At 41.8% G+C, this 22,729-nt stretch overlaps 2 protein-coding genes and 1 pseudogene across 2 annotated transcripts; all 3 read right to left on the reverse strand.

The window, feature by feature from the left end:
• Positions 1-7,176: 7,176 nt before the first annotated feature.
• Positions 7,177-9,194, reverse strand: LOC141987977 (interferon beta-like; annotated as a pseudogene).
• A 4,200-nt stretch (positions 9,195-13,394) lies between these two features.
• Positions 13,395-14,618, reverse strand: LOC141987978 (interferon beta-like). The gene is made up of 2 exons (XM_074953804.1): positions 14,045-14,618; positions 13,395-13,438 (listed from the first exon to the last, which is right to left on the reverse strand). The coding sequence occupies exons 1-2, from the start codon at positions 14,616-14,618 to the stop codon at positions 13,395-13,397; spliced, it is 618 nt and encodes a 205-aa protein (XP_074809905.1).
• A 6,593-nt stretch (positions 14,619-21,211) lies between these two features.
• LOC141988288 (interferon beta-like) lies at positions 21,212-21,787 on the reverse strand. The gene has a single exon (XM_074954122.1). It carries the CDS (start codon positions 21,785-21,787, stop codon positions 21,212-21,214), a length of 576 nt encoding a protein of 191 aa, XP_074810223.1.
• Positions 21,788-22,729: the final 942 nt, after the last annotated feature.

The following is a 22,729-nucleotide window of genomic DNA, read 5'->3' on the forward strand; positions in this document are numbered from 1 at the left end:
GATGATGTCTTAGATTCCCTGTGTTTGTGTAGAACTTGAGCAACTGGTGTCTGTTCAAGGTCTTCTGTAAACTTTTGTGTTTTTGACCCATGTCTCTGAATTTAAGCAGGAATTTAAGGATTCTGTAGGAAGAGATTTTTCTTTCATCACTTTCTACTTTTCAATCTTTTGCCTGCTTGAGGTTTTTACTTTCATTTTCCTCCTTTCTACTTAGTGGAAGCGAACAAGTCATTGGAAGAACAAAATCACAGTCATTAGCTTTTTTTAGAAGAAAGAATCCCTATATTTCTTTCCTTAGGGCCCCCTGCCCCACCCTCTTAGATAAAGAAAATTTAAAGGGTAAGAAGAGTGATGCTTAACTGTTTCATCCAGTTACAGGCTGGAGTAGGGACCTGTCTGTCTACTCCCAAGTATCTGTAGTTAGTAGTGCTAGGCAGAACTAAACATCTGTTTCATCAGTAAGTTACATCAGCAAGACTATCGGTCTTATGAGAGAGGAAAGTCCCTGTGTGTAGGGAATACCAGAGGATGGACAGAGGGCACTGAGAAACTGGGAGGTTTACTTAAGAAACTGATAACTGAAAATATTCTTTCAGAGTAGCAACCTTGTTAGTCTGTATTCGCAAAAAGAAAAGGAGGACTTGTGGCACCTTAGAGACTAACAAATTTATTTGAGCACAAGCTTTCGTGAGCTACAGCTCAATTTGTTAGTCTCTAAGGTGCCACACGACCTCCTTTTTTTTTTGAAAAGACTGTATGGTTGGTAATATGCTAGAGTGACTGACATAAATGAATGTTACTTTCAAACGTGTTTCCCTTTTCACCATTCAAGCTTTATTCTTTTTTTCAATGTGCATTTCACTGAGCTTGGGCATTGAAATTCAAGTGGTCTGATGAGTGAAGTTTGCAGCCTTCTTTCTGTAGGAAGTTTCACTTTCTGTTTTTCATACCATAGCACTAGACTGTCATGTTGGAGTTTCCATCAGTGAAGGGGAATGGTTTTCGACCCAAAAATTGAAAAGGAATATTTTCATATTAATTTTAAAGAAGGAAAAGAAGAAAACATGACCATATTTCTGTTCGTGTCACTTCTTTTACATCTCCCTCTCCCATCACCTCAAGCACTTTTAAAAATCATAATCTAGAGATTTGCCTAAACTATTTGGAAGCGTCACTGTAAAGAAGGCAGTTTATTGTACATAAGTATACCATATAAGGGACCCAATCATACCAGAGGCGCTGCACCCCAATCTTGCATTTACTCCACTGGGAGTTCTGCATGTGCATTTCCTGGCAAGCTGAAGCTTCAGGAGATAATAGTTATATGAAAGAGCGAGAAATTAAAAAAATCTGAATCTTAGCTGTTCTTGTTCAAGTAAGAAAGCTATGGGAATAAAGACACAAAGTCTCTCAGCATATTTTCATCAGCAATGAGCCTGTTTTCTGGGAAAGGTTAGATGCAGACTGAGCTGGGTGTAATATTTGCTAGAATTTGATGAAATCCTGTATATTTAAACTTCAGTGAAAAGAGCAGGAAATTTTATTGGAATATTTTTCTTTAGTGTCAGCCAGCTTAATTTGAATGTGAAATAAGAGATTAGTTTAGCCCCTTTTCCAATAGGCAAATCTGCAAATAAATTCAGAATTTGCTAATGGATTTATTTAAAGTGATTTGACAAATGATTTATACACATTCCACTCTGATTGCTCAGGACCTCGTCACCACACTCATTTCCCTATGAGTATTTGCTATTCATAATTTGCTACTTCTTCTGTGTGATGGTTCACCTGAGTCAATGCTATTGTGTCTGTTCCTGGGATGGTTGCCTTCAAATTCAAAACTGCTTTCCAGATGGCTGCAGGAACTTTTCTGGAGAAAAGTCTCTTTAAAATATGTATTTATATGAGTGTTTCTTATACTTTCTCACTCCAGAGATGTTCTTTTCTAAGAAAAACTCACACGTACAAATATTTCAGAAAATGTTTAAAAAGGGCCAAACATTTTTCATAAATGTTGAATTAGTCTCAAATGTTTAGGCTGTGGCTGAAGTATGTGGTTGGCAGCGCTACTGTTGACTGATAGCTCTTCAGAACTACTATCCACCTACACCAAACTTGGTAGAGAGGAGGATCCTCGCTAGATCTGATGCCACCGGCAGGTTTATTACTATAATTTTAAATGTTGGGTTTAGGTAATCTTTAGGCATTGTTGATGTTATCACTGAAAGTTTAATCCATCCTGTACACCAAACTGGTTGTTGGTGGCAAGGAGCACACACGCCTGATGTGGAGGGTGTGGAGGGTTGGCATCAGCTGGTCAGAAAACTGGGGGATAGAATTGCTGACTTGGGTGTACACAAGCCTGATTCATATGGCTTGATTTGTTTGTGTGTGTGTGTGTGTGTGTGTGTGTGTCAGGCGGAGGCCGGGGGAAAAGGGAGGAGTCTCTGTAAGACTTATTACTTTTAAAGTGATATTATGAAGTTGTTGTCATGAAATTTCGTCATCATAGGAAACCTCTTTCTATGTGTATCCATCCGGTTGGACAGGACCTCCAGAAGGTACTCACTAGGCTGAGGACAACGGGGACACTTAACTTTAAAAGTGTGTTTCCGAGTTGGGAAACCAGTTTGGCGAAGTTGGTGTTAAGGAGAATGGGGGTTAGGAGTGGAAAGTTATTGAAGGTCAACAAAGAGACAGATGACAAAACCAAAAAGTTCTAAAATAAATCACAGGGGGAAGACCCACAGGACATTTGGGCAAGAGGAAGGAAGGGGATGAACTGGCCAAGGCCAGGTTATGTGAGCTGGAGGAGAATGCTCTGTTTTTGTGCATATAAGTGATGCATTGCAACAGAAGGATGTTGGATGACCCCAAGTGATTCTGATACAGGCTCATAGAATGGCCTGGTGTGTTGAGGAAACTGAGGCAGGGAATTGCGGATAGGGTTTACAATTTTTATTCCATTATCTGTATTTCAGAGTGATTAATTAAGGAGCAATAGTGTGTTAGAATCCTGTGAAAAGTGTCTCCGTATTATAATCTACACGTACTACATGGCCCCTGGAAGAGGTAAACACCTCTGGGTATATTTCTGGGAGAGGACATGTTAAAGCACATTCTGAGCTTCAAAGACTTCCCAGTTGACATGTTGGATGAGCCCCAACTTGTAACGCCAACAGGTTGAAGTTGTCAGCAGGCAGGCTTAAACCTTTGAACCTTAGTGCATGAGCCTTGACTGTGTGAACATGTGATAATGCGTCTTAAGCCAGGGTTGTAGCAGACTTCTCAATCTCTAAATGGTTGAGGTGCCAGTAGAGGGTGACAGAGCACCACACCATCCAGGCACGGGTTGTATATTTCCCCTCGCTGAGGAAGCCCAAGCCAAGCTTCAGAGACTTCCCAGCTGATACCCCAGCTAGGGTGACCAGACAGCAAGTGTGAAAAATCGGGGCAGGGGGTGAGGGGTAATAGGCACCTAGATACGACAAAGCTCCAAATATGGGGACTGTCCCGATAAAATCGGGACATCTGGTCACCCTAATCCCAGCTGCCCAAAAATGACACTTTAAAAGGTTGTCTGGGGCAACTGCATGCAGCCTGGAGCAGCCCTGGGAAATACTACTTGGCACTGAAAAGACTGGGGTAGAGAATCTAATGGGACCAGAGCTGAGAGAGATGCTGCAGATCTCTGTGTCTGGAGAGACCTTTTTGATCGGTGCAGAAACCATAGAATCTGCTGAGTGTGGAGATGGAACGACAGCCACTTCCATGAGGAAGGCTGGGGTCCAACCTGCTCCTCCTCCTTCCTGCCCACCATTGGAAGGATGTGGGAGAACTTCAGTGGGGGATATTTACACAGTTTTCCTCTCTTTTAAGAAATGGGAGCTGGGATTCCCCACAGGCATTGGCTGCTCTTTATGATACAGGTGATATTGTCAAAAAGCTCAACTGAATTCTCTACTCAGCATGGCCCCTTTTTTAATTCAAGGTCTGCTGGCATGAATGGGAATAGTTTCTCTCTCGCACAGAAGAGGTTGGGGGCAGTTAGACTTTTTCAGAAGAATTCAGTATTGTTCCTGGATAGTAACTGACTGATGTATTCCCCCTGTCATAAGTATAAAGGGAAGGGTAACACCTTTCTGTATACAGAACTGTAAAATCCCTCCTGGCCAGAGGCAAAACCCTTTCACCTGTAAAGGGTTAAGAAGCTAGGATAACCTTGCTGGCACCTGACCAAAATGTCCAACGAGGAGATAAGTTACTTTCAAAGCTGGAGTGGGGGGGAACAAAGGGTCTGTCTGTCTGTCTGTGTGATGCTTTTGCCGGGAACAGATCAGGAACGCTCTTCAGAACTCCTGTAAAAAGTTAGGAAGCAATCTAGCTAGAAATGCATTAGATTTCCTTTTGTTTAAATGGCTGGTAAATAAGTTGCGCTGAATGGAATGTATATTTTTGTAACTTAAGGTTTTGCCTAGAGGGATTCTCTATATTTTGAATCTGATGACCCTGTAATGTATTTACCATCCTGATTTTACAGAGGTGATTCTTTTACTGTTTCTTTCATTAAAATTCTTCTTTTAAGATCCTGATTGCTTTTTCATTGTTCTTAAGATCCAAGGGTTTGGGTCTGTGTTCACCTATGCAAATTGGTGAGGATTTTTATCAAGCCTTCCCCAGGAAAGCTTGGGGGGATATTTTGGGGGGAAGACCTCTCCAAGTGGGCTCTTTCCCTGTTTGTACCTTGAGGAAGTTTTTAACTTAAGCTGGTAAGAATAAGCTTAGAGGGTCTTTCATGAAGGTCCCCACATCTGTACCCTAGAGTTCAGAGTGGGGAAGGAAGCTTGACACCCCCAAACTGGGGGCTGCATTTTAGAGGTGACAGAGAAGCTGTGATATTCCTCATTCGAATGCCCTATTCCCGCTCTCATTACTCACATGTAATTTTGTTTGTGGTGTGCACTCAAGAATGAATTTTGTCTGTGCTGCGCTCACACAAAAATGATGGAACCGAATGTGTGTGTGGGACACACAAATGATGAGCATTCATGGAAGCCCACACTTAATGGGCGGGGTGGTGCTTGTAAATGTATTGTGGGGAGGTGGTATGTGAAGTCACACAAACCTGATGGATGGAGTTATGAGCAAGCTAATGAAATGGTAACTTAACTGGTGTGTGTTTGAGGGTGTATACTGTCTTGATTGGTGCCCTCTTCTCCCCCCGGCACCCCCCTCCCCAGCAGTAGTTTGGTCTCTTCCAGCACATCTACTCCACCAAACATCCACAACAAGAAGTTATCTGCTCAGGGAAAACAACCAAGGAAAAAGTAGCAGAGGAAAAAGAGGCAGAGATCAGGTGTGGTGCACGGTTTGTTACAGTGGAAAGACTAATTATCACTCCATACCTCCTTTTTTCCTATGGAAGTACAGTGAACTTGCACACTGATTCATCCGTGTATCTAAGTATGTTCCCAACTGGAAGCATGAACACCAGTAGGATGGGTCACATACTATAAGTCACGTGCATAAGTACTTTCTGGACTTGGGGTTTTAAGGCTGAACAATAATAGAGTGTTTGGTTGGATTTTTTTTAACCAAATCACTACCACTCTGTTGCCATTTTGTATAAAATAATAATTTATTCCAATTATTCTACGATAAAATATAAATAAGAGCAATAAATAATAGACTGATATAAATATCCTGTTACAAATATCATAAAATGATCTGAAACTATTTCCACAATGCACAAATAGAATAAATAGTCGCAACAGCTTTTAAAATTCCACTGCATCTCATTGTAAATCATGTCTAAAATGTTCATGGATTTCAGTTAGTCCTTCTAAAAAGGTTGGTATTTTTAATTTCTAAACTTCTTTGTGACTTCGTTCTGTAGTTGAAAACTGCGTAATTCCACTTGGATTCTCTTGCCAGCGCTGATGCTGAACTGCTTGTCTGCTAGAGGAAATAACTGGTATCTCTTCACCTTCATCCTGGTGAGCTGAAGGTTCGTCCTTCCGTCCTGGTAAAAGAGTCCCACTTTCCATCATTACAACCAAACCTGTCTCCAGATGCCCAGCTGGCTGATGAGTCTACGTTGGAATCTCTGAATGGAACTTCCGCCTCAGGGAGCTGGTTTGGAAGCTGTTCCAGTTCACATGTGTTATGCTGTTATACAGTGGTTATACTGCATGTTACAGTTCAGAGGTGAGATTGGATCAGAGAAGAGATCATAGAAATATAGAGCAAACACAATGTCAACAATGTTTAAGGTCCAACCCTTTCTTTTAAAATTCTTAATTGTCTTGTAACTTTTTTGCATCGATATCCTTCATTTTGCATTTTAAACCTGAGTAAATGAACAGAATATTATCACATAAAATGAAATTTGTGCAGTTGGAATTTCATGAGAGTGAATGTACGGCATAATACGTCAAGCACTATGGAGTGTTAGACGTCACTGTGGGAAGAACCTGCAGAGAGGAGGGATTCCACTGCATCCGTCTGTCTTCACCTCAGGAGTTGCAGCATCCGGAGCTGAAATGAAATTGGAAATAGTCTAACACAAAGGGAAAAAATATAATTTTCATTGAATTGATCTCAAGAAATTAAATGAAAATATCTTTTCCGCACGTAAGCTCGCAAGTCTTTTAGTATTTTCATATTTTTTTAAAAAGTCTCTAGGAAGCTTCTCAAACCTTGGAATACTAGAAGTAGTTCTCATGAGGACAGATTAATTAATAGTAGAAACACAGTATGTATGTCGAAGTCAGAGTACTTTGGTCATCAGATAATGATACTTCCTTCCCTCCCACACCACAAAGTGCTGATGAGGTGCCGAAGGATTCCACATATGTGTACTTCGTTGCATGGTCTGCCAATTCCCTACTGCACAACGGTACTGATATGTGAGAGATTATGAAGATGTGCAAAAATAAACAATAGTAGAAACACCAAAAAGTAAATCCATGTCACTGAAAATCCATTTCCAGGACAGGACAGGAAGAGCCTAAAGCTGCTGCCATGGAAATCAGTTGCGATTTGGCCACTGATCCTATAGAAGAAAGATCAGGCCCTATATAAGCTGAGTTATAAAATATCCGTTATCTCTGTTCAGCTGTATAAATTACCTTAATGTGAATTCATTTACTCCAGGGAAAAGTTTTGTACTGTACCTTAGTTACTCAGCCTTCGAGTGAGTTTGTCAACCAGCACAAAACATCTGGGTATTTCCACGCGAATGATCTCCCAGGCACACAGGCTGTATTGCTTTTCTTTCAGGAAAGCATCTATCCCCTGAAAGTATTTTTTCACTCTCCGACTGGTGATCCGGAGGTCCTGACTTTCCGGGTTGGTTAAGCCCTTCTCTGTCTGTGCTCTCAAACATGCCTCCAGCCGCTGAATTTGCTGGTAAAAGCCATTTTGGAACCTGACTATGAAAGCCCCATCCCAAGCACTTTGGGTGAGGTTTTTGCTAAAGATGTTGAAGATCTCTTGGAGGATCTCTTGAATTGCCATCTTGGCATTCTCCTTCTGGGACACTGGGAGTTGGAGGACATCCTGGGTGGGTTTGAAAGCTGCCCTTTCATTTATGCATTGTGAGGGGAGATTTCCGCTCACTTTCTCCAGAAGCTCCAAGCTCTCTTTGTTCACTTTGTTCTGCTGGAAGTGAAGCATGGTACAGAGCTGAGATGAGATTTCAGTGGAGAAGAGCAGTATGAGGCAAATGTGCAGCAAACATCATGCCGATGTCTTCCACTTCTTTTCTTTGTGTGGAACCTTGAGCCTGGAGTTTGTTGAGGGTCCTATGTAGACTGCTGTGTCTTTCCTTCATGTCTCTGATTTTAAATAATTTGCTGCAGAATTTTTGTTTCATCATTTTCTGGTTTTTTTTAAAGGTTTTTCCCTCCTGGAGGCTTCAGTCTTTTTCTTTCTGTATAATTCACTGCTTTCTAGATTCTTTTACCACATTTCCTCCTTTTTGTATTGTTGTGAAAGTGACCAAACCACTTTCACTTATGCTGGATCCACAGACATACAGGCTTTTCATGATGCATTAATTTAAAGATCTAATTTAAAAAGATCATCCACACTTCAGAAGTGGTAATGAGAAGACCGCCAATTCATCAAACCCTACACTTTTCTCATTCATCACTTCCTACATTTGACAGACAAAACTAGTTTAGGTATATTTAAAGTTTTGAGGCCTGGAGGAAGTGGGAGGAAAGGGTTGGCCTCAGGGGAGCTGGAACAGTTTGTGTAGTGGGGCTGTTGAGAGCCATTGAACCAAACTGTAAACCGTGAATATGAAGGAAACCACTTCAAGCCAGGGGGTATGGCAGCACTTGTGTTAGGCCTCCCAAAAATAATGGTAAATTTCAACTTCAGTCATGCAACCTGAAAAGCACACTTAATATGTAGACACCAGAAAATATCGGTATCTTCCTTCTAGGAAAACACAGGAGACAGAGAGTGAGCTCTGAGAGAATGGAATCTTTTTTCATTTTTTGTTTACTTCCAGATCTCAATGTATATACTGAAGCTGAGCAATCGATGCAGTTAGACGGTGTGAACATGTTGTCCTATTAGTCACTCTGAGTAGCTGACAGTGGTGAAAAATGGAGGGTAATTCGTAAAACAGGATGAGCAATTAGTTACAGATACTAGACAGGTACCCACATGGATGATTGTGATTTCCAGTGCGGCCAGAAGGAGGTTATGAAGAGAAGTCCTGATTTGTATTTTTAAGAGGCATGTCCCTGGGTATAGTCATTCAAAGAATTTTTTAAAAATCAAAATCAGTGTTCACCGTTTTTGCTAGTTCCTTCTCTTAACTTTTTTGTTTTCTCCTTGGCGTGGGCAGGGAAATTCTTCTGCTTTGTTTTAGCCTCTTTGTTTCCTGTGGTCACATTTCATTTTCTGGTTCTCTTCCCCTAGCACAGACTGTTGTGCTGGATTTTGCCATTGTGGCAGGAAAATGTGTTTTCATCCAAAAAGTAAACTCTTTTCACTGAAATCAGAAAGGAAGAATCACATGAAGAAACCATGAAAACATTTCTGTGCATATTAATTTGGTTAGAGTCTCCCAAGGCTTCCTGCACTTTGATAAGAACTATCAGAGTCTTGCATCAGCTACATGAAAGTTTCTGAATAGTGCAGAGAAAGCAGACTTACCAGAGCCCCCAGATTGCCATGCACTACGCTCTCCATTCTCGCATTACTTTCCATGGGTGTTGGGGATGTTTATCCCACACGAGGGTGAAGTCCAGAGAAGATGTTGAGGAGAGAGGGAAATAAGTACTGTAGTATGAATACTGGGAGAGGATAAGGTAACAAAGTAATCACAGGGTAATGTGGAGCAGGGGAGCCAAATCATCTTTTTCAGTAAATCTATACGGTGACAGCAATTTAGGGGCACTGAAATACTTGTTGTTGTGTGGCTGCTGAAAGCCATTGAACAAAACTGTAAACCCTGTATATGATGGAGACCATGCATTTACTTGCTAACATTATGTGATGCTGCTCAACCCCAGCACCCCTACTTTCATCTTCCCTGCAGCAAGTAGGCAAAGAACCAGTCTATTATTTGAGAAAACTTGGTTACAAAGACCTCAGAGCCTGCTGCAGAGGATCCATGCAGGGGTAGAGCCCTCTGCTTATGCCTCTTCCCTGTGCCACATGGAAGTGTGTGTGGGGTGAATTGAAGTGCCGTGGAGTCAGAAGCTTTTGCACCCAGTTCCCTCTAGGGGTGTTCTCCATACAGTTATGACCCATGTGTGGGGCCTGGAATGAGCAGACGCGCATTGAGCTGGGGCAGTGCTACTGCAGGTCTGGTGGGTGTATCTCTCCATGTCAGCTGCACAAAAAGGACACCTACAGAGAGTGTCTGAGGCAACTGCAGTCTGAAGGAAGCCCTGGTTTCATGGCTGGAATGGAACCTCGCTGACAGGGACCGGAACGGGGCTCTGAGTGGGCCCAACAACTTATGCAGAAACTCAGTAGCTCTGTGTGAAAAGACCTAGTGTTCTGTGTAGAAGCCACAGGCTCATCTGCTTCTATGATGAAGGCTGGGGACAAACCTGTGAGTATCCCCTCCTGCCTGCCAGCGGAGGGATAAAAGTGAGCTGAAGTGGGGATGTATTATTAGCATGTTCCTCCCTTTTTATCCCCCTGTGGTTGGCTTTCCCACAGGAAGGCCTGAAATCTTAGATGATACATGTCATCAAATGGCTTCTTCAATAGATGAATGGATTTTTTCCACATAGCACAGCTTATAAACAATATGATGGGATGAATGTCAGGAGGTTCCCCACTGCACTCCATGAGGAACAAAGCAGTTAGAGTCTGAAGAGTTTGAATGCCTCCAAGTGCTATATGACGGCCATGTTCCATCGGGGGGGGGGATAAATTATGGGGGTGGTGATTTTGTCATCCTTGACTTTTTCATGCAGTCTAATTTTGCTCTTATTATTCTCAGATGATTGTGTTGTATCAATATAACCTTTGGCTCCAACTACATGAAGGAATGAATGAAAGGAGAAAGATTTGGGCAGGAAAGAACTTGGACAGCTGATGGCTACAGCTCTTGGAAAAAACTGCACCACAAGAAAGGAGAGGCATTTGTTTTAAGAGTTAACTCCTTGTACATGCCTCTAAACCAGCAGGTGCCAAACTGAGTTTCCTGAATCAGTGGTAGTACATGGAGTACTGGGGGATGGTCTTCAGAGAACTGGTGGATCCCATGTTCCTTTAAAGACCGCTAAAATTATATAAATGTGTTTCTAGTACTACCTTTCTTTGTAAGCATTTGGTGTACCTGCCACACAAATGTTACCTGATCCTGAATGGGAGGGGAAAGGATCAATTTTTGTAAGATGAGGCCCACATAATGAGATGTTTGAGAACCCCTCAGCTGTAGAGAACAGAGGGCAAAAGCTTTTGCAATGCTGCCATCTGTTGACTGTGAAGAATTTAGTCTCCTATTAGAGACACCATAGTTTGGACTGTGTTACAAAAGGGATTTAAAATGGGACATACCTTCCTGGTTTTTTTCCCAAAGGCAGTTTTTCCCCAATCAGTGTAAAAATTCACACACACTTTGTTTTTTTACTATTTGAACATTTAATGTAGTGGTTGTTTGACTTCTTCAAAAACTTTTAAATAAGAAATCTCCAGATTTAGAGTGTGACTTAAATTAATGCTAGACAATGATGGGACTGAGTAATAGTATTTTTGAAGAGCTATCTACATACCCAAACTTGGCAACGAGATCCTTACAAGATTTGGTCCAATGGATGGTTTTTGTTTTTGTTTTTTGCTTTCAGGTAATTTTTAACTATTGGGTTTAGGGTAATTTTTAGTCATTCACAGCTCAACTGAAATTTTGATGCACTGTGCTCCTTCAGCTGGTGGTTATTGGTGCAACATGCAGTCCCTAAGCACACACGCTTGTTTTGGGAGCACCCAGGGGAGAGCAAAGGGAAGCAGCAGCAGATGCTTGCAAGCCTGAATGACAGGAGGGGTTAGGTATGTACAAGCTTGATAGTGTTTGTGAGCCAAGTGTACCCAAACCTGAGTGGCGGAGGGGGAAAATTAGACCCACATAAGCCTCCCTGATGGTGGTGGTGGGGGAGATACGGAGTCTGCGCACATGGAAACCTGACAGTTCGCACACATCTCATTGGGGAGGAAGGGGACAAGCAACTTTGTACCACGACAGCCTGAAGTCTTCCCCTTAGAATGCCTGTGTCTCCATCCTCCCTTTCATTACATCACAATGAGCTACTGCTCCAAACACTTGCAACTACAAATGTTGTGGGTGAAAATGATCTGTTAACTGGCAGAAACACAATAGCTGCGGAGTTGAGGTTGTGGTGTGTGGTGTGTGGTCTGTTGGAGTGGTCAAACTAGTTACCCTCGCTTTGTTTCTTATGGAGTCACTGCTGAATCAGGGTTTATGTTCACAATGTACTTGAGCATGTTCTCAAGTTTAACTACTTATGTCAAAGGAAAGCTCGTGTACTTAAAGTTAGGCAAAAGTTTACAAGTCCTTTGCTGAACTGGAGTCTTAAGGGAAAACAAGAGAAGATTTTTATTGGGTCTCTGTATTTTAAAAAAAATCTAATTAGTACAAATCACTACTGCTGTAGGTTGCTATTTTGTAGAAATAAATATTTATTTATAAATATTATAAAACCTCTGAAAAAATAAATAAAAGCAATACATTCATATTGTGAATAAATATAAATGGATCAACATAAAAACACTTTTACAAATCCAGTAAAATGATCTGAAAATCTTTTCACAGTGCAGGAAAAGAATATATATTTGCACTAGTTTAAAATTTCAGAGTGCCTAATTATAAGTGACCTAGAAACTGGGATATTCTTCTTTCTTTGTTATCCTTGCCACAAAATACACCTCCAGAAGTTTCCCTTGCTTATGAGTCCATGTCAGGATCTTTCCATGCGACTGTCGTTCCAGGCAGCTTGTGAGGGTATTTTGCATGAGATGCAGGCAGAGGTGAAAGTAAGGCGGTCCAGTCCGAAATACTGGCACTAGCCGGTACACGTTGCCATACCAGATCGGCTTCCTGAGGCTGGCCATTTAAAGCGTTTTGGGCTCCTGGCAGCGGCCAGAGCCCAAGGCCCTTTAAATTGCCGCCAGAGCCCTGCTGCCAGAGCCGCTGAGTAGCGGAGGCAGCTCAGGCCATGATTTAAAGGGCCCTTTAAATCCCCACCGAAGCCCCTGGCCACCGCTGCTACACCGGGGGCTCTGGCAGGGGGCTCGGACAGCGATTTAAAGATTTAAAGAGCCTGGGGTTCCAGCCGATGCAGGCCCTTTAAATCTCCACTAGAGCCCCAAGCCCTGGGGTAGCGGAGGCAGCCGAGAGCCCCTGGGGCTCTTTCGTCGATTGAAAGGGCCCGGGGCTCCACTGCGGTAGCGGCGGATGGAGCCCTAGGCCCTTTAAATCACCCCGAGCTCCAGCACACCCAGCCGCCTCTGCAGCTGGTAGCCCGGGATTTAAAGACGTGGGATTTAAAGGCTGGGCCTCTTCCGGTTGAGGCCACGCCTCTTCCGGTTCAGGCCCAACCCCCTGCTCAGGACTGTGGCACACTGGTAAGTCCTTTAAGTTACTTTCACCCCTGGATGTAGGAAATCTGTTGGAGGATCTCGTGGATGGCCACTTTGACAGTCTCTTTCTGGGTTTCTCTGGGCTATTTTCAGCAAAATCTTCTCATGTGAATAAATCAGTCTGGTAATGGCAAGGAGGCCATAAATAGTGCAGTTGAAGTTTGGCAGTTTGCTTAATTCAAGATGGACTGATAGGAGTCTTGAAAGCTGCTGATTCGAGAATCAATTTAGAGAGGAAGGACTCCAGTGGAGGTGCAGTTTCATTCAGCTGTTTTCATAGCATCATTACTGGAAGCATCACGTGCTGGAATGAAAAAGGGGAATGGTTCAAAGATGGAGAGATTCAAATGCCAAATAGAGGCCATCTTTTTCTAACCAGATGTCAAATCCTAAATCCTGAGCCTTAGTGCACTTGTCATCAAAATTTGTTGTTACTAAAGCTGTTGAATTTAGTGGTAAACGAAAGAAAAGCAGAATAAGAACCCTCAGCCATCCCTATTTGCAAAATGAGCTGATGGGATAGAAGAGTGTGAACACAGACCCCCCGTTTTCTGGTGTCCTAACTGGAACGTTGTCTAACGAGGCAGTTGTTGAAAGGGGGCTTCTCACTGTTCTTTTCTATTTGGCATAGTTAGTTATCACTGAACAATATTTTGTCTTTAGTTAGCAGTTATGATATATTTGTCTATTTTTCGTATAGAATGTTGTGTGTGGTAGAGAAGCAGTAAATTATATGCTACTCTGAAAAGATTTGAGCACGCGTTTGAAATAGCTGTATGCATAAAATTACTGTGGGAGAAAGATTGGGCCCGACGTATTAGGAGTTATAACCCTATCAGCCATCTTTCACCAGCTGTTTTATTCAAATAATATTATTTGAGTTTTTCTAGGAAAAAAGAAAAGATGGTACCTTCATTTTCAAGTCTCTTGGTGAGTTTGTCGAGCATAAGGAAACATCTGGATATTTCCACACGGATGATCTCCCAGGCACACCGGCTGTATTGCTTTTCTTTCAGGAAATCCTCTATTGTCTGGAAGTATCTCTTCAGTTTGAGGCTGGTGAGCAGGAGGTTCTCATTTCCTGGGTAGGTTACCTCCTTTTCCATCTCAGCACTCAAACACGTCTCCAGCTTCTCAATCTGCTGGTGAAGTCCATTTTGGAATTCCTTTATGGAAGTCCCATTCCAGGCAGCTTGGGTGAGATTGTTGTTAAAGATATGGAAGAGCTCTTGGAGGATCTGCTGGATGGCTACCTTGGCATTTTCTTGGTGGGACAGTCGGAGCTTGAGGATATCTCTGGCCTTGAAAGCTGTCCTTTCATTTAGACATTGGAAGGGAAAGTTGCCACCCATTTTCTCCAGACGCTTTAAACTCTCGCTGTTCATTCTGGTTTGTAGAACATGCAGCCTGTTACAGTCCAGACATGAGATTTCACTGGAGAAGAGCAGCACGAGGCAAAATTGCAGGAAAGTCCTGCTGATCATGATGATGTCTTAGATTCCCTGTGTTTGTGTAGAACTTGAGCAACTGATGTCTGTTCAAGGTCTTCTGTAAACTTTTGTGTTTTCGACCCCTGTCTCTGAATTTAAGCATTCTGTCGGAAAAGATTTTTCTTTCATCACTTTCTACTTTTCAGGGTTTTTTCTGCTTGAGGTTTTTACTTTTGGTTTCCTTCTTTTTAGTTAGTGGAAGCGAACAAGTCGTTAGAAGAACCAAATCACCGTTGGTAACTACTTTAATATTACTGAACCCCAACATTTCTTTCCTTCGGTCCCCCCTGCCCTCTTAGATAACGAAAATGTAAAGGGTAAGAAGAATATGATGATGAACAGTGTCATCCAGTTACAGGTTAGAGTAGGGACCTGTCTGTCTGCTCCCAAGTTCCTGTAGTTAGCACTGCTAGGCAGGTCTAAATGTCTGTCACATCAGCAAGACTATCCATGCTTTTAAGTGATAACAATGAATTTTGGCACATGGGGGGAACTACTGCAGAGCTTCTTTTTGCTAGACTCTGCAAATAACAGCAGTGAAGTGATGTGTAAAGCTGCTGTTCCTTCACTTTGCCAGCAGGTGGAAAACTTTCCCTTTCTGGTGTGGCACTCAAAATTAGAAAAGCCTGCTATGCTCTGGCTGTCTCATTCCTTCCTTCCAGCCTTTGAGAGGGAGTAATACTATAGGGACCTCTTAATATTTGATAAGCCTGGAAAGAAATCCTGTGGGAGATTGGGGCCAGAGAAGTCTCTATTAATCTCTTGCAATTTCCTGGCCATTTGAAATATGAGAGATGAAAAACCATGTGTGTAGGCCAATACCAGAGGATGGACAGAGAGCACTGAGAAACTGTGAGGTTTACTTAAGAGCCTGATACCAGTTGTGAAAAGCCCAAGGAACAGGTACAGTTGAAGGGTGTGAACATGCTGTCTTCTCGGGCACTTCTGAGTAGTTCCCAGTGATGTGGTGTAGTGACATGGAAGGGAGTTGTCCAAAAAGATTGTGTGGCTGGTAACAAATATGCTAGAGTGACTGACATAAATGAATGTCACTTTCAGATGTGTTTCCCTTTTCACCATTCAAGCTTTATTGTTTTTTCAATATGCATTTCACTGAGCTTGGACGTTGAAATTCAAGTGGTCTGATGAGTGAAGTTTGCAGCCTTCTTTTCACAGAAGTTTCACAGTTTCACTTTCTGTTTTTCATACCATAGCAGTAGGCTGTCATGTTGGAGTTTCCATCAGTGAAGGGGAATGGTTTTCAACCCAAAAATTGAAAAGGAATGTTTTCATATTAATTTTAAAGAAGGAAAAGAAAAAAACATGACCATATTTCTGTTCGTGTCACTTCTTTTACATCTCCCTCTCCCATCACCTCGAGCACTTTTTAAAATCATAACCTAGAGTTTTGCCTAAACGATTCGGAAATGTCACTTTAAAGAATGCAGTTTATTGTACATAAGTATACCATATAAGGGACCCAATCATACCAGAGGCACTGCACCCCAATCTTGCATTTACTCCACTGGGAGTTCTGCGTGTGCATTTCCTGGCAAGTTGAAGCTTCAGGAAGCTTCAATCTGCTGGTGAAGTCCATTTTGGAATTCCTTTATCGAAGTCCCATTCCAGGCAGCTTGGGTGAGATTGTTGTTAAAGATATGGAAGAGCTCTTGGAGGATCTGCTGGATGGCTACCTTGGCATTCTCTTGGTGGGACAGTCGGAGTTTGAGGATATCTCTGGGCTTGAAAGCTATCCTTTCATTTAGACATTGGAAGGGAAAGTCGCCACCCATTTTCTCCAGACGCTTTAAACTCTCGCTGTTCATTCTGGTTTGTAGAACATGCAGCCTGTTACAGTCCAGACATGAGATTTCCCTGGAGAAGAGCAGCACGAAGCAAAATTGCAGCAAACTCCTGCTGATCATGATGATGTCTTAGATTCCCTGTGTTTGTGTAGAACTTGAGCAACTGGTGCCTGTTCAAGGTCTTCTGTAAACTTTTGTGTTTTCGACCCATGTCTCTGAATTTAAGTAGGAATTTAAGGATTCTGTAGGAAGAGATTTTTCTTTCATCACTTTCTACTTTTCAAGCTTTTGCCTGCTTGAGGTTTTTACTTTCATTTTTCTCCTTTCTATTTAGTGGAAGCGAACAAGTCATTGGAAGAACAAAATCACAGTAATTACCTTTTTTTAGAAGAAAGAATCCCTATATTTCTTTCCTTAGGGCCCCCCGCCCCACCCTCTTAGATAAAGAAAATTTAAAGGGTAAGAAGAGTGATGATTAACTGTTTCATCCAGTTACAGGTTAGAGTAGGGACCTGTCTGTCTACTCCCAAGTATCTGTAGTTAGTAGTGCTAGGCAGATCTAAACATCTGTTACATCAGTAAGTTACATCAGCAAGACTATCCGTCTTATGAGAGAGGAAAATCCCTGTGTGTAGGGAATAGCAGAGGATGGACAGAGGGCACTGAGAAAATGAGAGGTTTACTTAAGAAACTGATAACTGAAAATACTGTTCCAGAGTAGCAGCCGTGTTAGTCTGTATTCACAAAAAGAAAAGGAGGACTTGTGGCACCTTAGAGACTAACAAATTTACTTGAGCACAAGCTTTCATGAGCTACAGCTCAATTTGTTAGTCTCTAAGGTGCCACAAGACCTCCTTTTCTTTTTGAAAAGACTGTATGGTTGGTAATATGCTAGAGTGACTGACATAAATGAATGTTACTTTCAAACGTGTTTCCCTTTTCACCATTCAAGCTTTATTCTTTTTTTCAATGTGCATTTCACTGAGCTTGGGCATTGAAATTCAAGTGGGCTGATGAGTGAAGTTTGCATCCTGTAGCAGGTTTCACTTTCTGTTTTTCATACCATAGCACTAGGCTGTCATGTTGGAGTTTCCATTAGTGAAGGGGAATGGTTTTCAACCCAAAAATTGAAAAGGAATATTTTCTTATTAATTTTAAAGAAGGAAAAGAAGTAAACATGAACAGATGACAATACGAAAAGGTTCTAAAAGAAATCACAGGGGGAAGACCCACAGGACATTTGGCAAGAGGAAGGAAGGGGATGAACTGGCCAAGGCCAGGTTATGTGAGCTGGAGGAGAATGCTCTTTTTTTGTGCATATAAGTGATGCATTGCAACAGATGGATGTTGGATGACCCCAAGTGATTCTGATACAGGCTCATAGAATGGCCTGGTGTGTTGAGGAAACTGAGGCAGGGAATTGCGGATAGGGTTTACAATTTTTGTTCCATTTTCTGTATTTCCGAGTGATTAATTAAAGAGCAATAGTGTGTTAGAATCCTGTGCAAAGTGTCTCCGTATTATAATCTACACGTACTACATGGTCCCTGGAAAAGGTAAACACCTCTGGGTATATTTCTGGGAGAGGACATGTTAAAGCACATTCTGAGCTTCAAAGACGTTCCAGTTGACATGTTGGATGAGCCCCCACTTGTAACGCTAACAGGCTGAAGTTGTCAGCAGGCAGGTTTGAACCTTGGACATTTGAACCTTAGTGTATGAGCCTTGACTGTGTGAACATGTGATAATGCCTCTTAAGCCAGGGCTGTAGCAGACTCCTCAATCTCTAAATGGTTCCGGTGCCAGTAGAGGGTGACAGAGCACCACACCATCCAGGCACGGGTTGTATATTTCCCCTCACTGAGGAAGCCCAAGCCAAGCTTCAGAGACTTCCCAGCTGATATCCCAGCTAGGGTGACCAGACAGCAAGTGTGAAAAATCGGGGCAGGGGGTGAGGGGTAATAGGCACCTAGATACGACAAAGCTCCAAATATGGGGACTGTCCCGATAAAATCGGGACATCTGGTCACCCTAATCCCAGCTGCCCAAAAATGACACTTTAAAAGGTTGTCTGGGGCAACTGCATGCAGCCTGGAGCAGCCCTGGGAAATACTACTTGGCACTGAAAAGACGGGGGCAGAGAATCTAATGGGACCAGAGCTGACAGAGATGCTGCAGATCTCTGTGTCTGGAGAGACCTTTTTGATCGGTGCAGAAACCATAGAATCTGATGAGTGTGTAGATGGAACAACAGCCACTTCCATGAGGAAGTCTACGGACAAACCCACCCCTCCTTCTTCCTGCCCCTGAGTGGAAGTATGTAGGAGAATCTCAGAGAGAGATATTAACATTTTTTTCCTCTCTTTTAAGAAGTGTGAGCTAGGCTTTCCCACAGGCATGGCTGCTCCTTATGATACGGGTGATATTGTCAGAGCTCAGCTGAACATTGCGTTCAGCATTCCCCTTCTTTTATTAAAGGTGTGATGGAATGAAGGGGAATAGTTTTCCCCCAGAGCTGAATGGGTTTGGGGTTGTTAGACTTTTTCAGAAGAATTCCATAGTTTTTGTGGGCAGTGACTGACTGACGCATTCCACCCAATGGGGAAATGCATTTTAGAGGTGACAAAGAGAAACTTTGATAATTCTAATACAGAATGCCCCATTCCTGCTCTCATTATTCACATGTAATTGGTGTGTGTTAAGGGGTGCATGCACTCTTGCTTAGTGGGGGAAAGGGCACCAATCTAGCCTCTTCCAACACAACTGCCTACTACACCAGACACCCAAATCGACAAGTTTTTGGGGGGACAAGTAACCTGGTACAAAGTAGAATGGTAAAAGGTGGGAGAATTCAGGTGTGGTGTGTGGTCTGTTTGAATGGAAAGGCTAATTATCATTCTGTAAGGATTATTTTTAAAATGGAATTAGTGCAAATTGGGACACTGGTTCATCAATGTATTGAAGCATGTTCCCAACTGGAAGCACTAACATGAGCGGGATGGCTCACCTACTTTAAGTTAGTCACATGCATAAGTACTCTCTGGAATTGGGGTTTTCAGGCTGAACAATTACAGGGGTTTTTTTATTCTCCTTTTCTTTCTTTTTGGTTCAATCGGCATTTTATTCAAATCATTACTGGTATAGGTTGCCATTTTATATAAAATAATTATTTATTGGTAAGTAACAAATATCTATGATAAATACATAAATAAGAACAATAAATAAATAATAGATTGACATAAATGCCCTGTTACAAATATCGTAAACGGATCTGAAAATATTTTCAGAAGATATAGTAACACCACCTTTTAAAATTCCACTGCATCAGATTTTAAATCATGTAAAAATTATTCCTTGATTTTGGTTAGTACTTCTAAAAATGTTGACATTTAAATTTCTAAACTTCTTTGTGAGTTTGTCCGACATTTGAAAACCCCATAATTCCGCATGGATTCTCCTGGTAGCAGAGAGGCTGAACTGCTTGTCTTTTATGAAAGAATTGGTATCTCTTCCCGTTCATCCTGGGAAACTGTTGGTTCTTTCTTCCTGGTCAGAGAGTCCCATTTTCCATCGCTGCAGCCAAACATCTCCAAATGTCCAACTTGCTGATGAGTCTGTGCAGGAATCTCTGAATGGAATTCCCACCTCAGGTCATTTCGGAGAGATTCTTGCCAAAGAGACGGGAAATATGTTGGAAGATTTTCTGGATTGCCACCTTGGCATTCCCCTTCAGAGACACTCGAGGCTTGAAAACCTCTTGGGGCCACCTGAAACGTCTCTCTTTGTTTCGACATTAGAGGAAAATTATGCACATCTTTTTTGTTGGAAAGTTTTTCCAGTTCACATTTGTTATGCTGTTGTACTGTGGTTAAGCTGCATGTTACGGTTCAGAGATGAGATTTGATCAGAGAAGAGTTGAACGATAGAGCAAACACATAATGTCAACAATGTTTAAGGTCTAACCCTTTCTTAATTTTCTTGTAACTGTTTTGCATCGATATCCTTCATTTACAATTTAAATTTTGAGTGAGTGTATTGCACAATACAAGGTCAAGTAGTATGGAGTCTTAGAAGTCTTAGACATCACTGTGGGAAGGATCAGTCGAGAGGAGGGAATCCACCGCACGGTCCAATTTCGTCCAACTTTTTTAACCTCTGTAGTCGCTGCAACCTCAGCTGGAGTGAAATGAGATTTGGTTGAAACACAAAGAAAAAAATACAATAGAAAATGTATGAATGTCAATCTTTTCTGCACCTCATAATCTTACGAGTCTTACGCTATGTTCATATTTCTTATAAATATCTCTAGGAAACTTCTCAAGCTGTGGTATAGGATGAGGACAGATTAATAAATAGCAACCATGCTCATAATAGAAACATACTACATGTATAGAAGTCAGAGTACTTTGGGGGTATCATTATTTGATGACCAAATTACTGGTGAGGTGGCTAAGGATTCCAAATATATGTACTTTGTTGCATGGTCTGCCTATTATGCAATACATAAGATCACCTGATATGTGGGAGATTATGAAGAATCGCAAACCAAAATGAGAGTTGAAAAAATAAATCCATGTAATTGCAAATCCATTTCCAGGACAGGACAGGAAGAGCCTGAAGCTGCTGCCAAGGAAATCAGTTGCGATTTGGCCACTGACCCTGTAGAAGAAGGATCAGGCCCTATATAAGCAGAGTTATAAGATATCCGCTATCTCTGTTCAACTGTATAATTGACACTTATGTTTAATTCATTTACTCCAAGGAAAAGATTTGTACTGTACCTTAGTTACTCAGCCGTCGAGTGAGTTTGTCAACCAGCACAAAACATCTGGGTATTTCCATGCGAATGATCTCCCAGGCACACAGGCTGTAATCCTTTTCTTTCAGGAAAGCATCTATCCCCTGAAAGTATTGTTTCACACTCCGACTGGTGATCTGGAGGTCCTGACTTTCCGGGTTGGTTAATTCCTTCTCCATCTGTGCTCTCAAACATGCCTCCAGCCGCTGAATTTGCTGGTAAAGGCCATTTTGGAACCTGACTATGGAAGTGGCATCCCAGGCACTTTGGGTGAGGTTTTTGCTAAAGATGTTGAAGATCTCCTGGAGGATCTCTTGAATTACCACGTTGGCATTCTCCTTCTGGGCCACTGAAAGTTGGACAATATCCTGGGTGGGCTTGAAAGCTGCCCTTTCATTTATGCATTGTGAGGGGAAATTTCCACTCCTTTTCTGCAGAAGCTCTAAGCTCTCTTTGTTCACTTTGTTCTGCTGGAAGTGAAGCATGGTACAGAGCCGAGATGAGATTTCAGTGGAGAAGAGCAGTATGAGGCAAATGTGCAGCAAAAACCTGGTGGTCATGATGATGTCTATACGCTCCTTTGCTTTGTGTGGAACCTTGAGCCTGGAGTTCGTTGAGGGTCCTATGTAGACTGCTGTGTCTTTCCTTTTTGTCTCTGAATTTAAGTATTTGGTTGGAGAATGTTTCTTTGATCATTTTCTGTTTACAAGATTTTCCTTCTTGAAGGTTTCAGAATTTTTCTTTCTGTTCTTCTTGCTGTTTTCTAGTTCTTTTACCACATTTCTTTCTTTCTTTCTTTCTTTCTTTCTTTCTTTCTTTCTTTCTTTCTTTCTTTCTTTCTTTCTTTCTTTCTTTTTGTGTGTGCGTGAAAGTGACCACCCCTGACATACACGCATTTTGTCATATTTTAATTTCTGTAATTGAAGAAGGTCAGCCACAATTCCACAGTGGTACAGAAAAGACCTCCAGTTGGTCAGACAGTGCACTTGCCATTCATTACCTCCTTCATTTGAGAGACAGAAATTGTTTACGAATATTTAAAGTTCGTTAGACATTGAAGAAGTAAATGTCAGCGGAAAGGGTTAGGTCTCCGAAAAATATTTGGCAAATCTCAACTTTAATGATTTCCTCTGTTTTGAAGGCACATTTAAAATCTAGACAGCACAAACTATTGGCATCTTCCTTCTGTGAAACCATAAGAGAGAGAGTGCTCTGAGAAAATGACCCCTTAACTCATTGTTATTTTCAGGTCTTAATATACACAGTGGAGCTTAGGAATAGATGAAGCTGAAAGGTGTGAAAATCACGTCCTGTCGATCACTCCAAGTAGCTGACAGGAGTAAAAAATTGAGAAGAATTCATAAAACAGGATGAGCAATTAGTATAGTAACGCATGCTAAAGAGGTACCCACGTGGATGACTATGATTTACAATGTGGTCAGAAGGAGGTTATGCAGAGAAGTCACATTATGTGTTTTTTACCAAGTGTGTCCTGGAATGAA

Source organism: Natator depressus, chromosome 5 (assembly GCF_965152275.1).
Source record: "Natator depressus isolate rNatDep1 chromosome 5, rNatDep2.hap1, whole genome shotgun sequence".
Taxonomy (NCBI): Eukaryota; Metazoa; Chordata; order Testudines; family Cheloniidae; genus Natator; species Natator depressus.

Excerpts from the sequence above, each read along its gene's own strand:
- LOC141987978 (XM_074953804.1), bottom strand. The coding sequence starts at position 14,618 with ATGATCAGCAGGACTTTCCTGCAATTTTGCCTCGTGCTGCTCTTCTCC. Across the intron at positions 13,439-14,044 it reads CAAGAGACTTGAAAATGAAG|CACGTGATGCTTCCAGTAAT; the intron begins GTACCATCTTTT and ends TTTTCATTCCAG.
- LOC141988288 (XM_074954122.1), bottom strand. The coding sequence starts at position 21,787 with ATGACCACCAGGTTTTTGCTGCACATTTGCCTCATACTGCTCTTCTCC.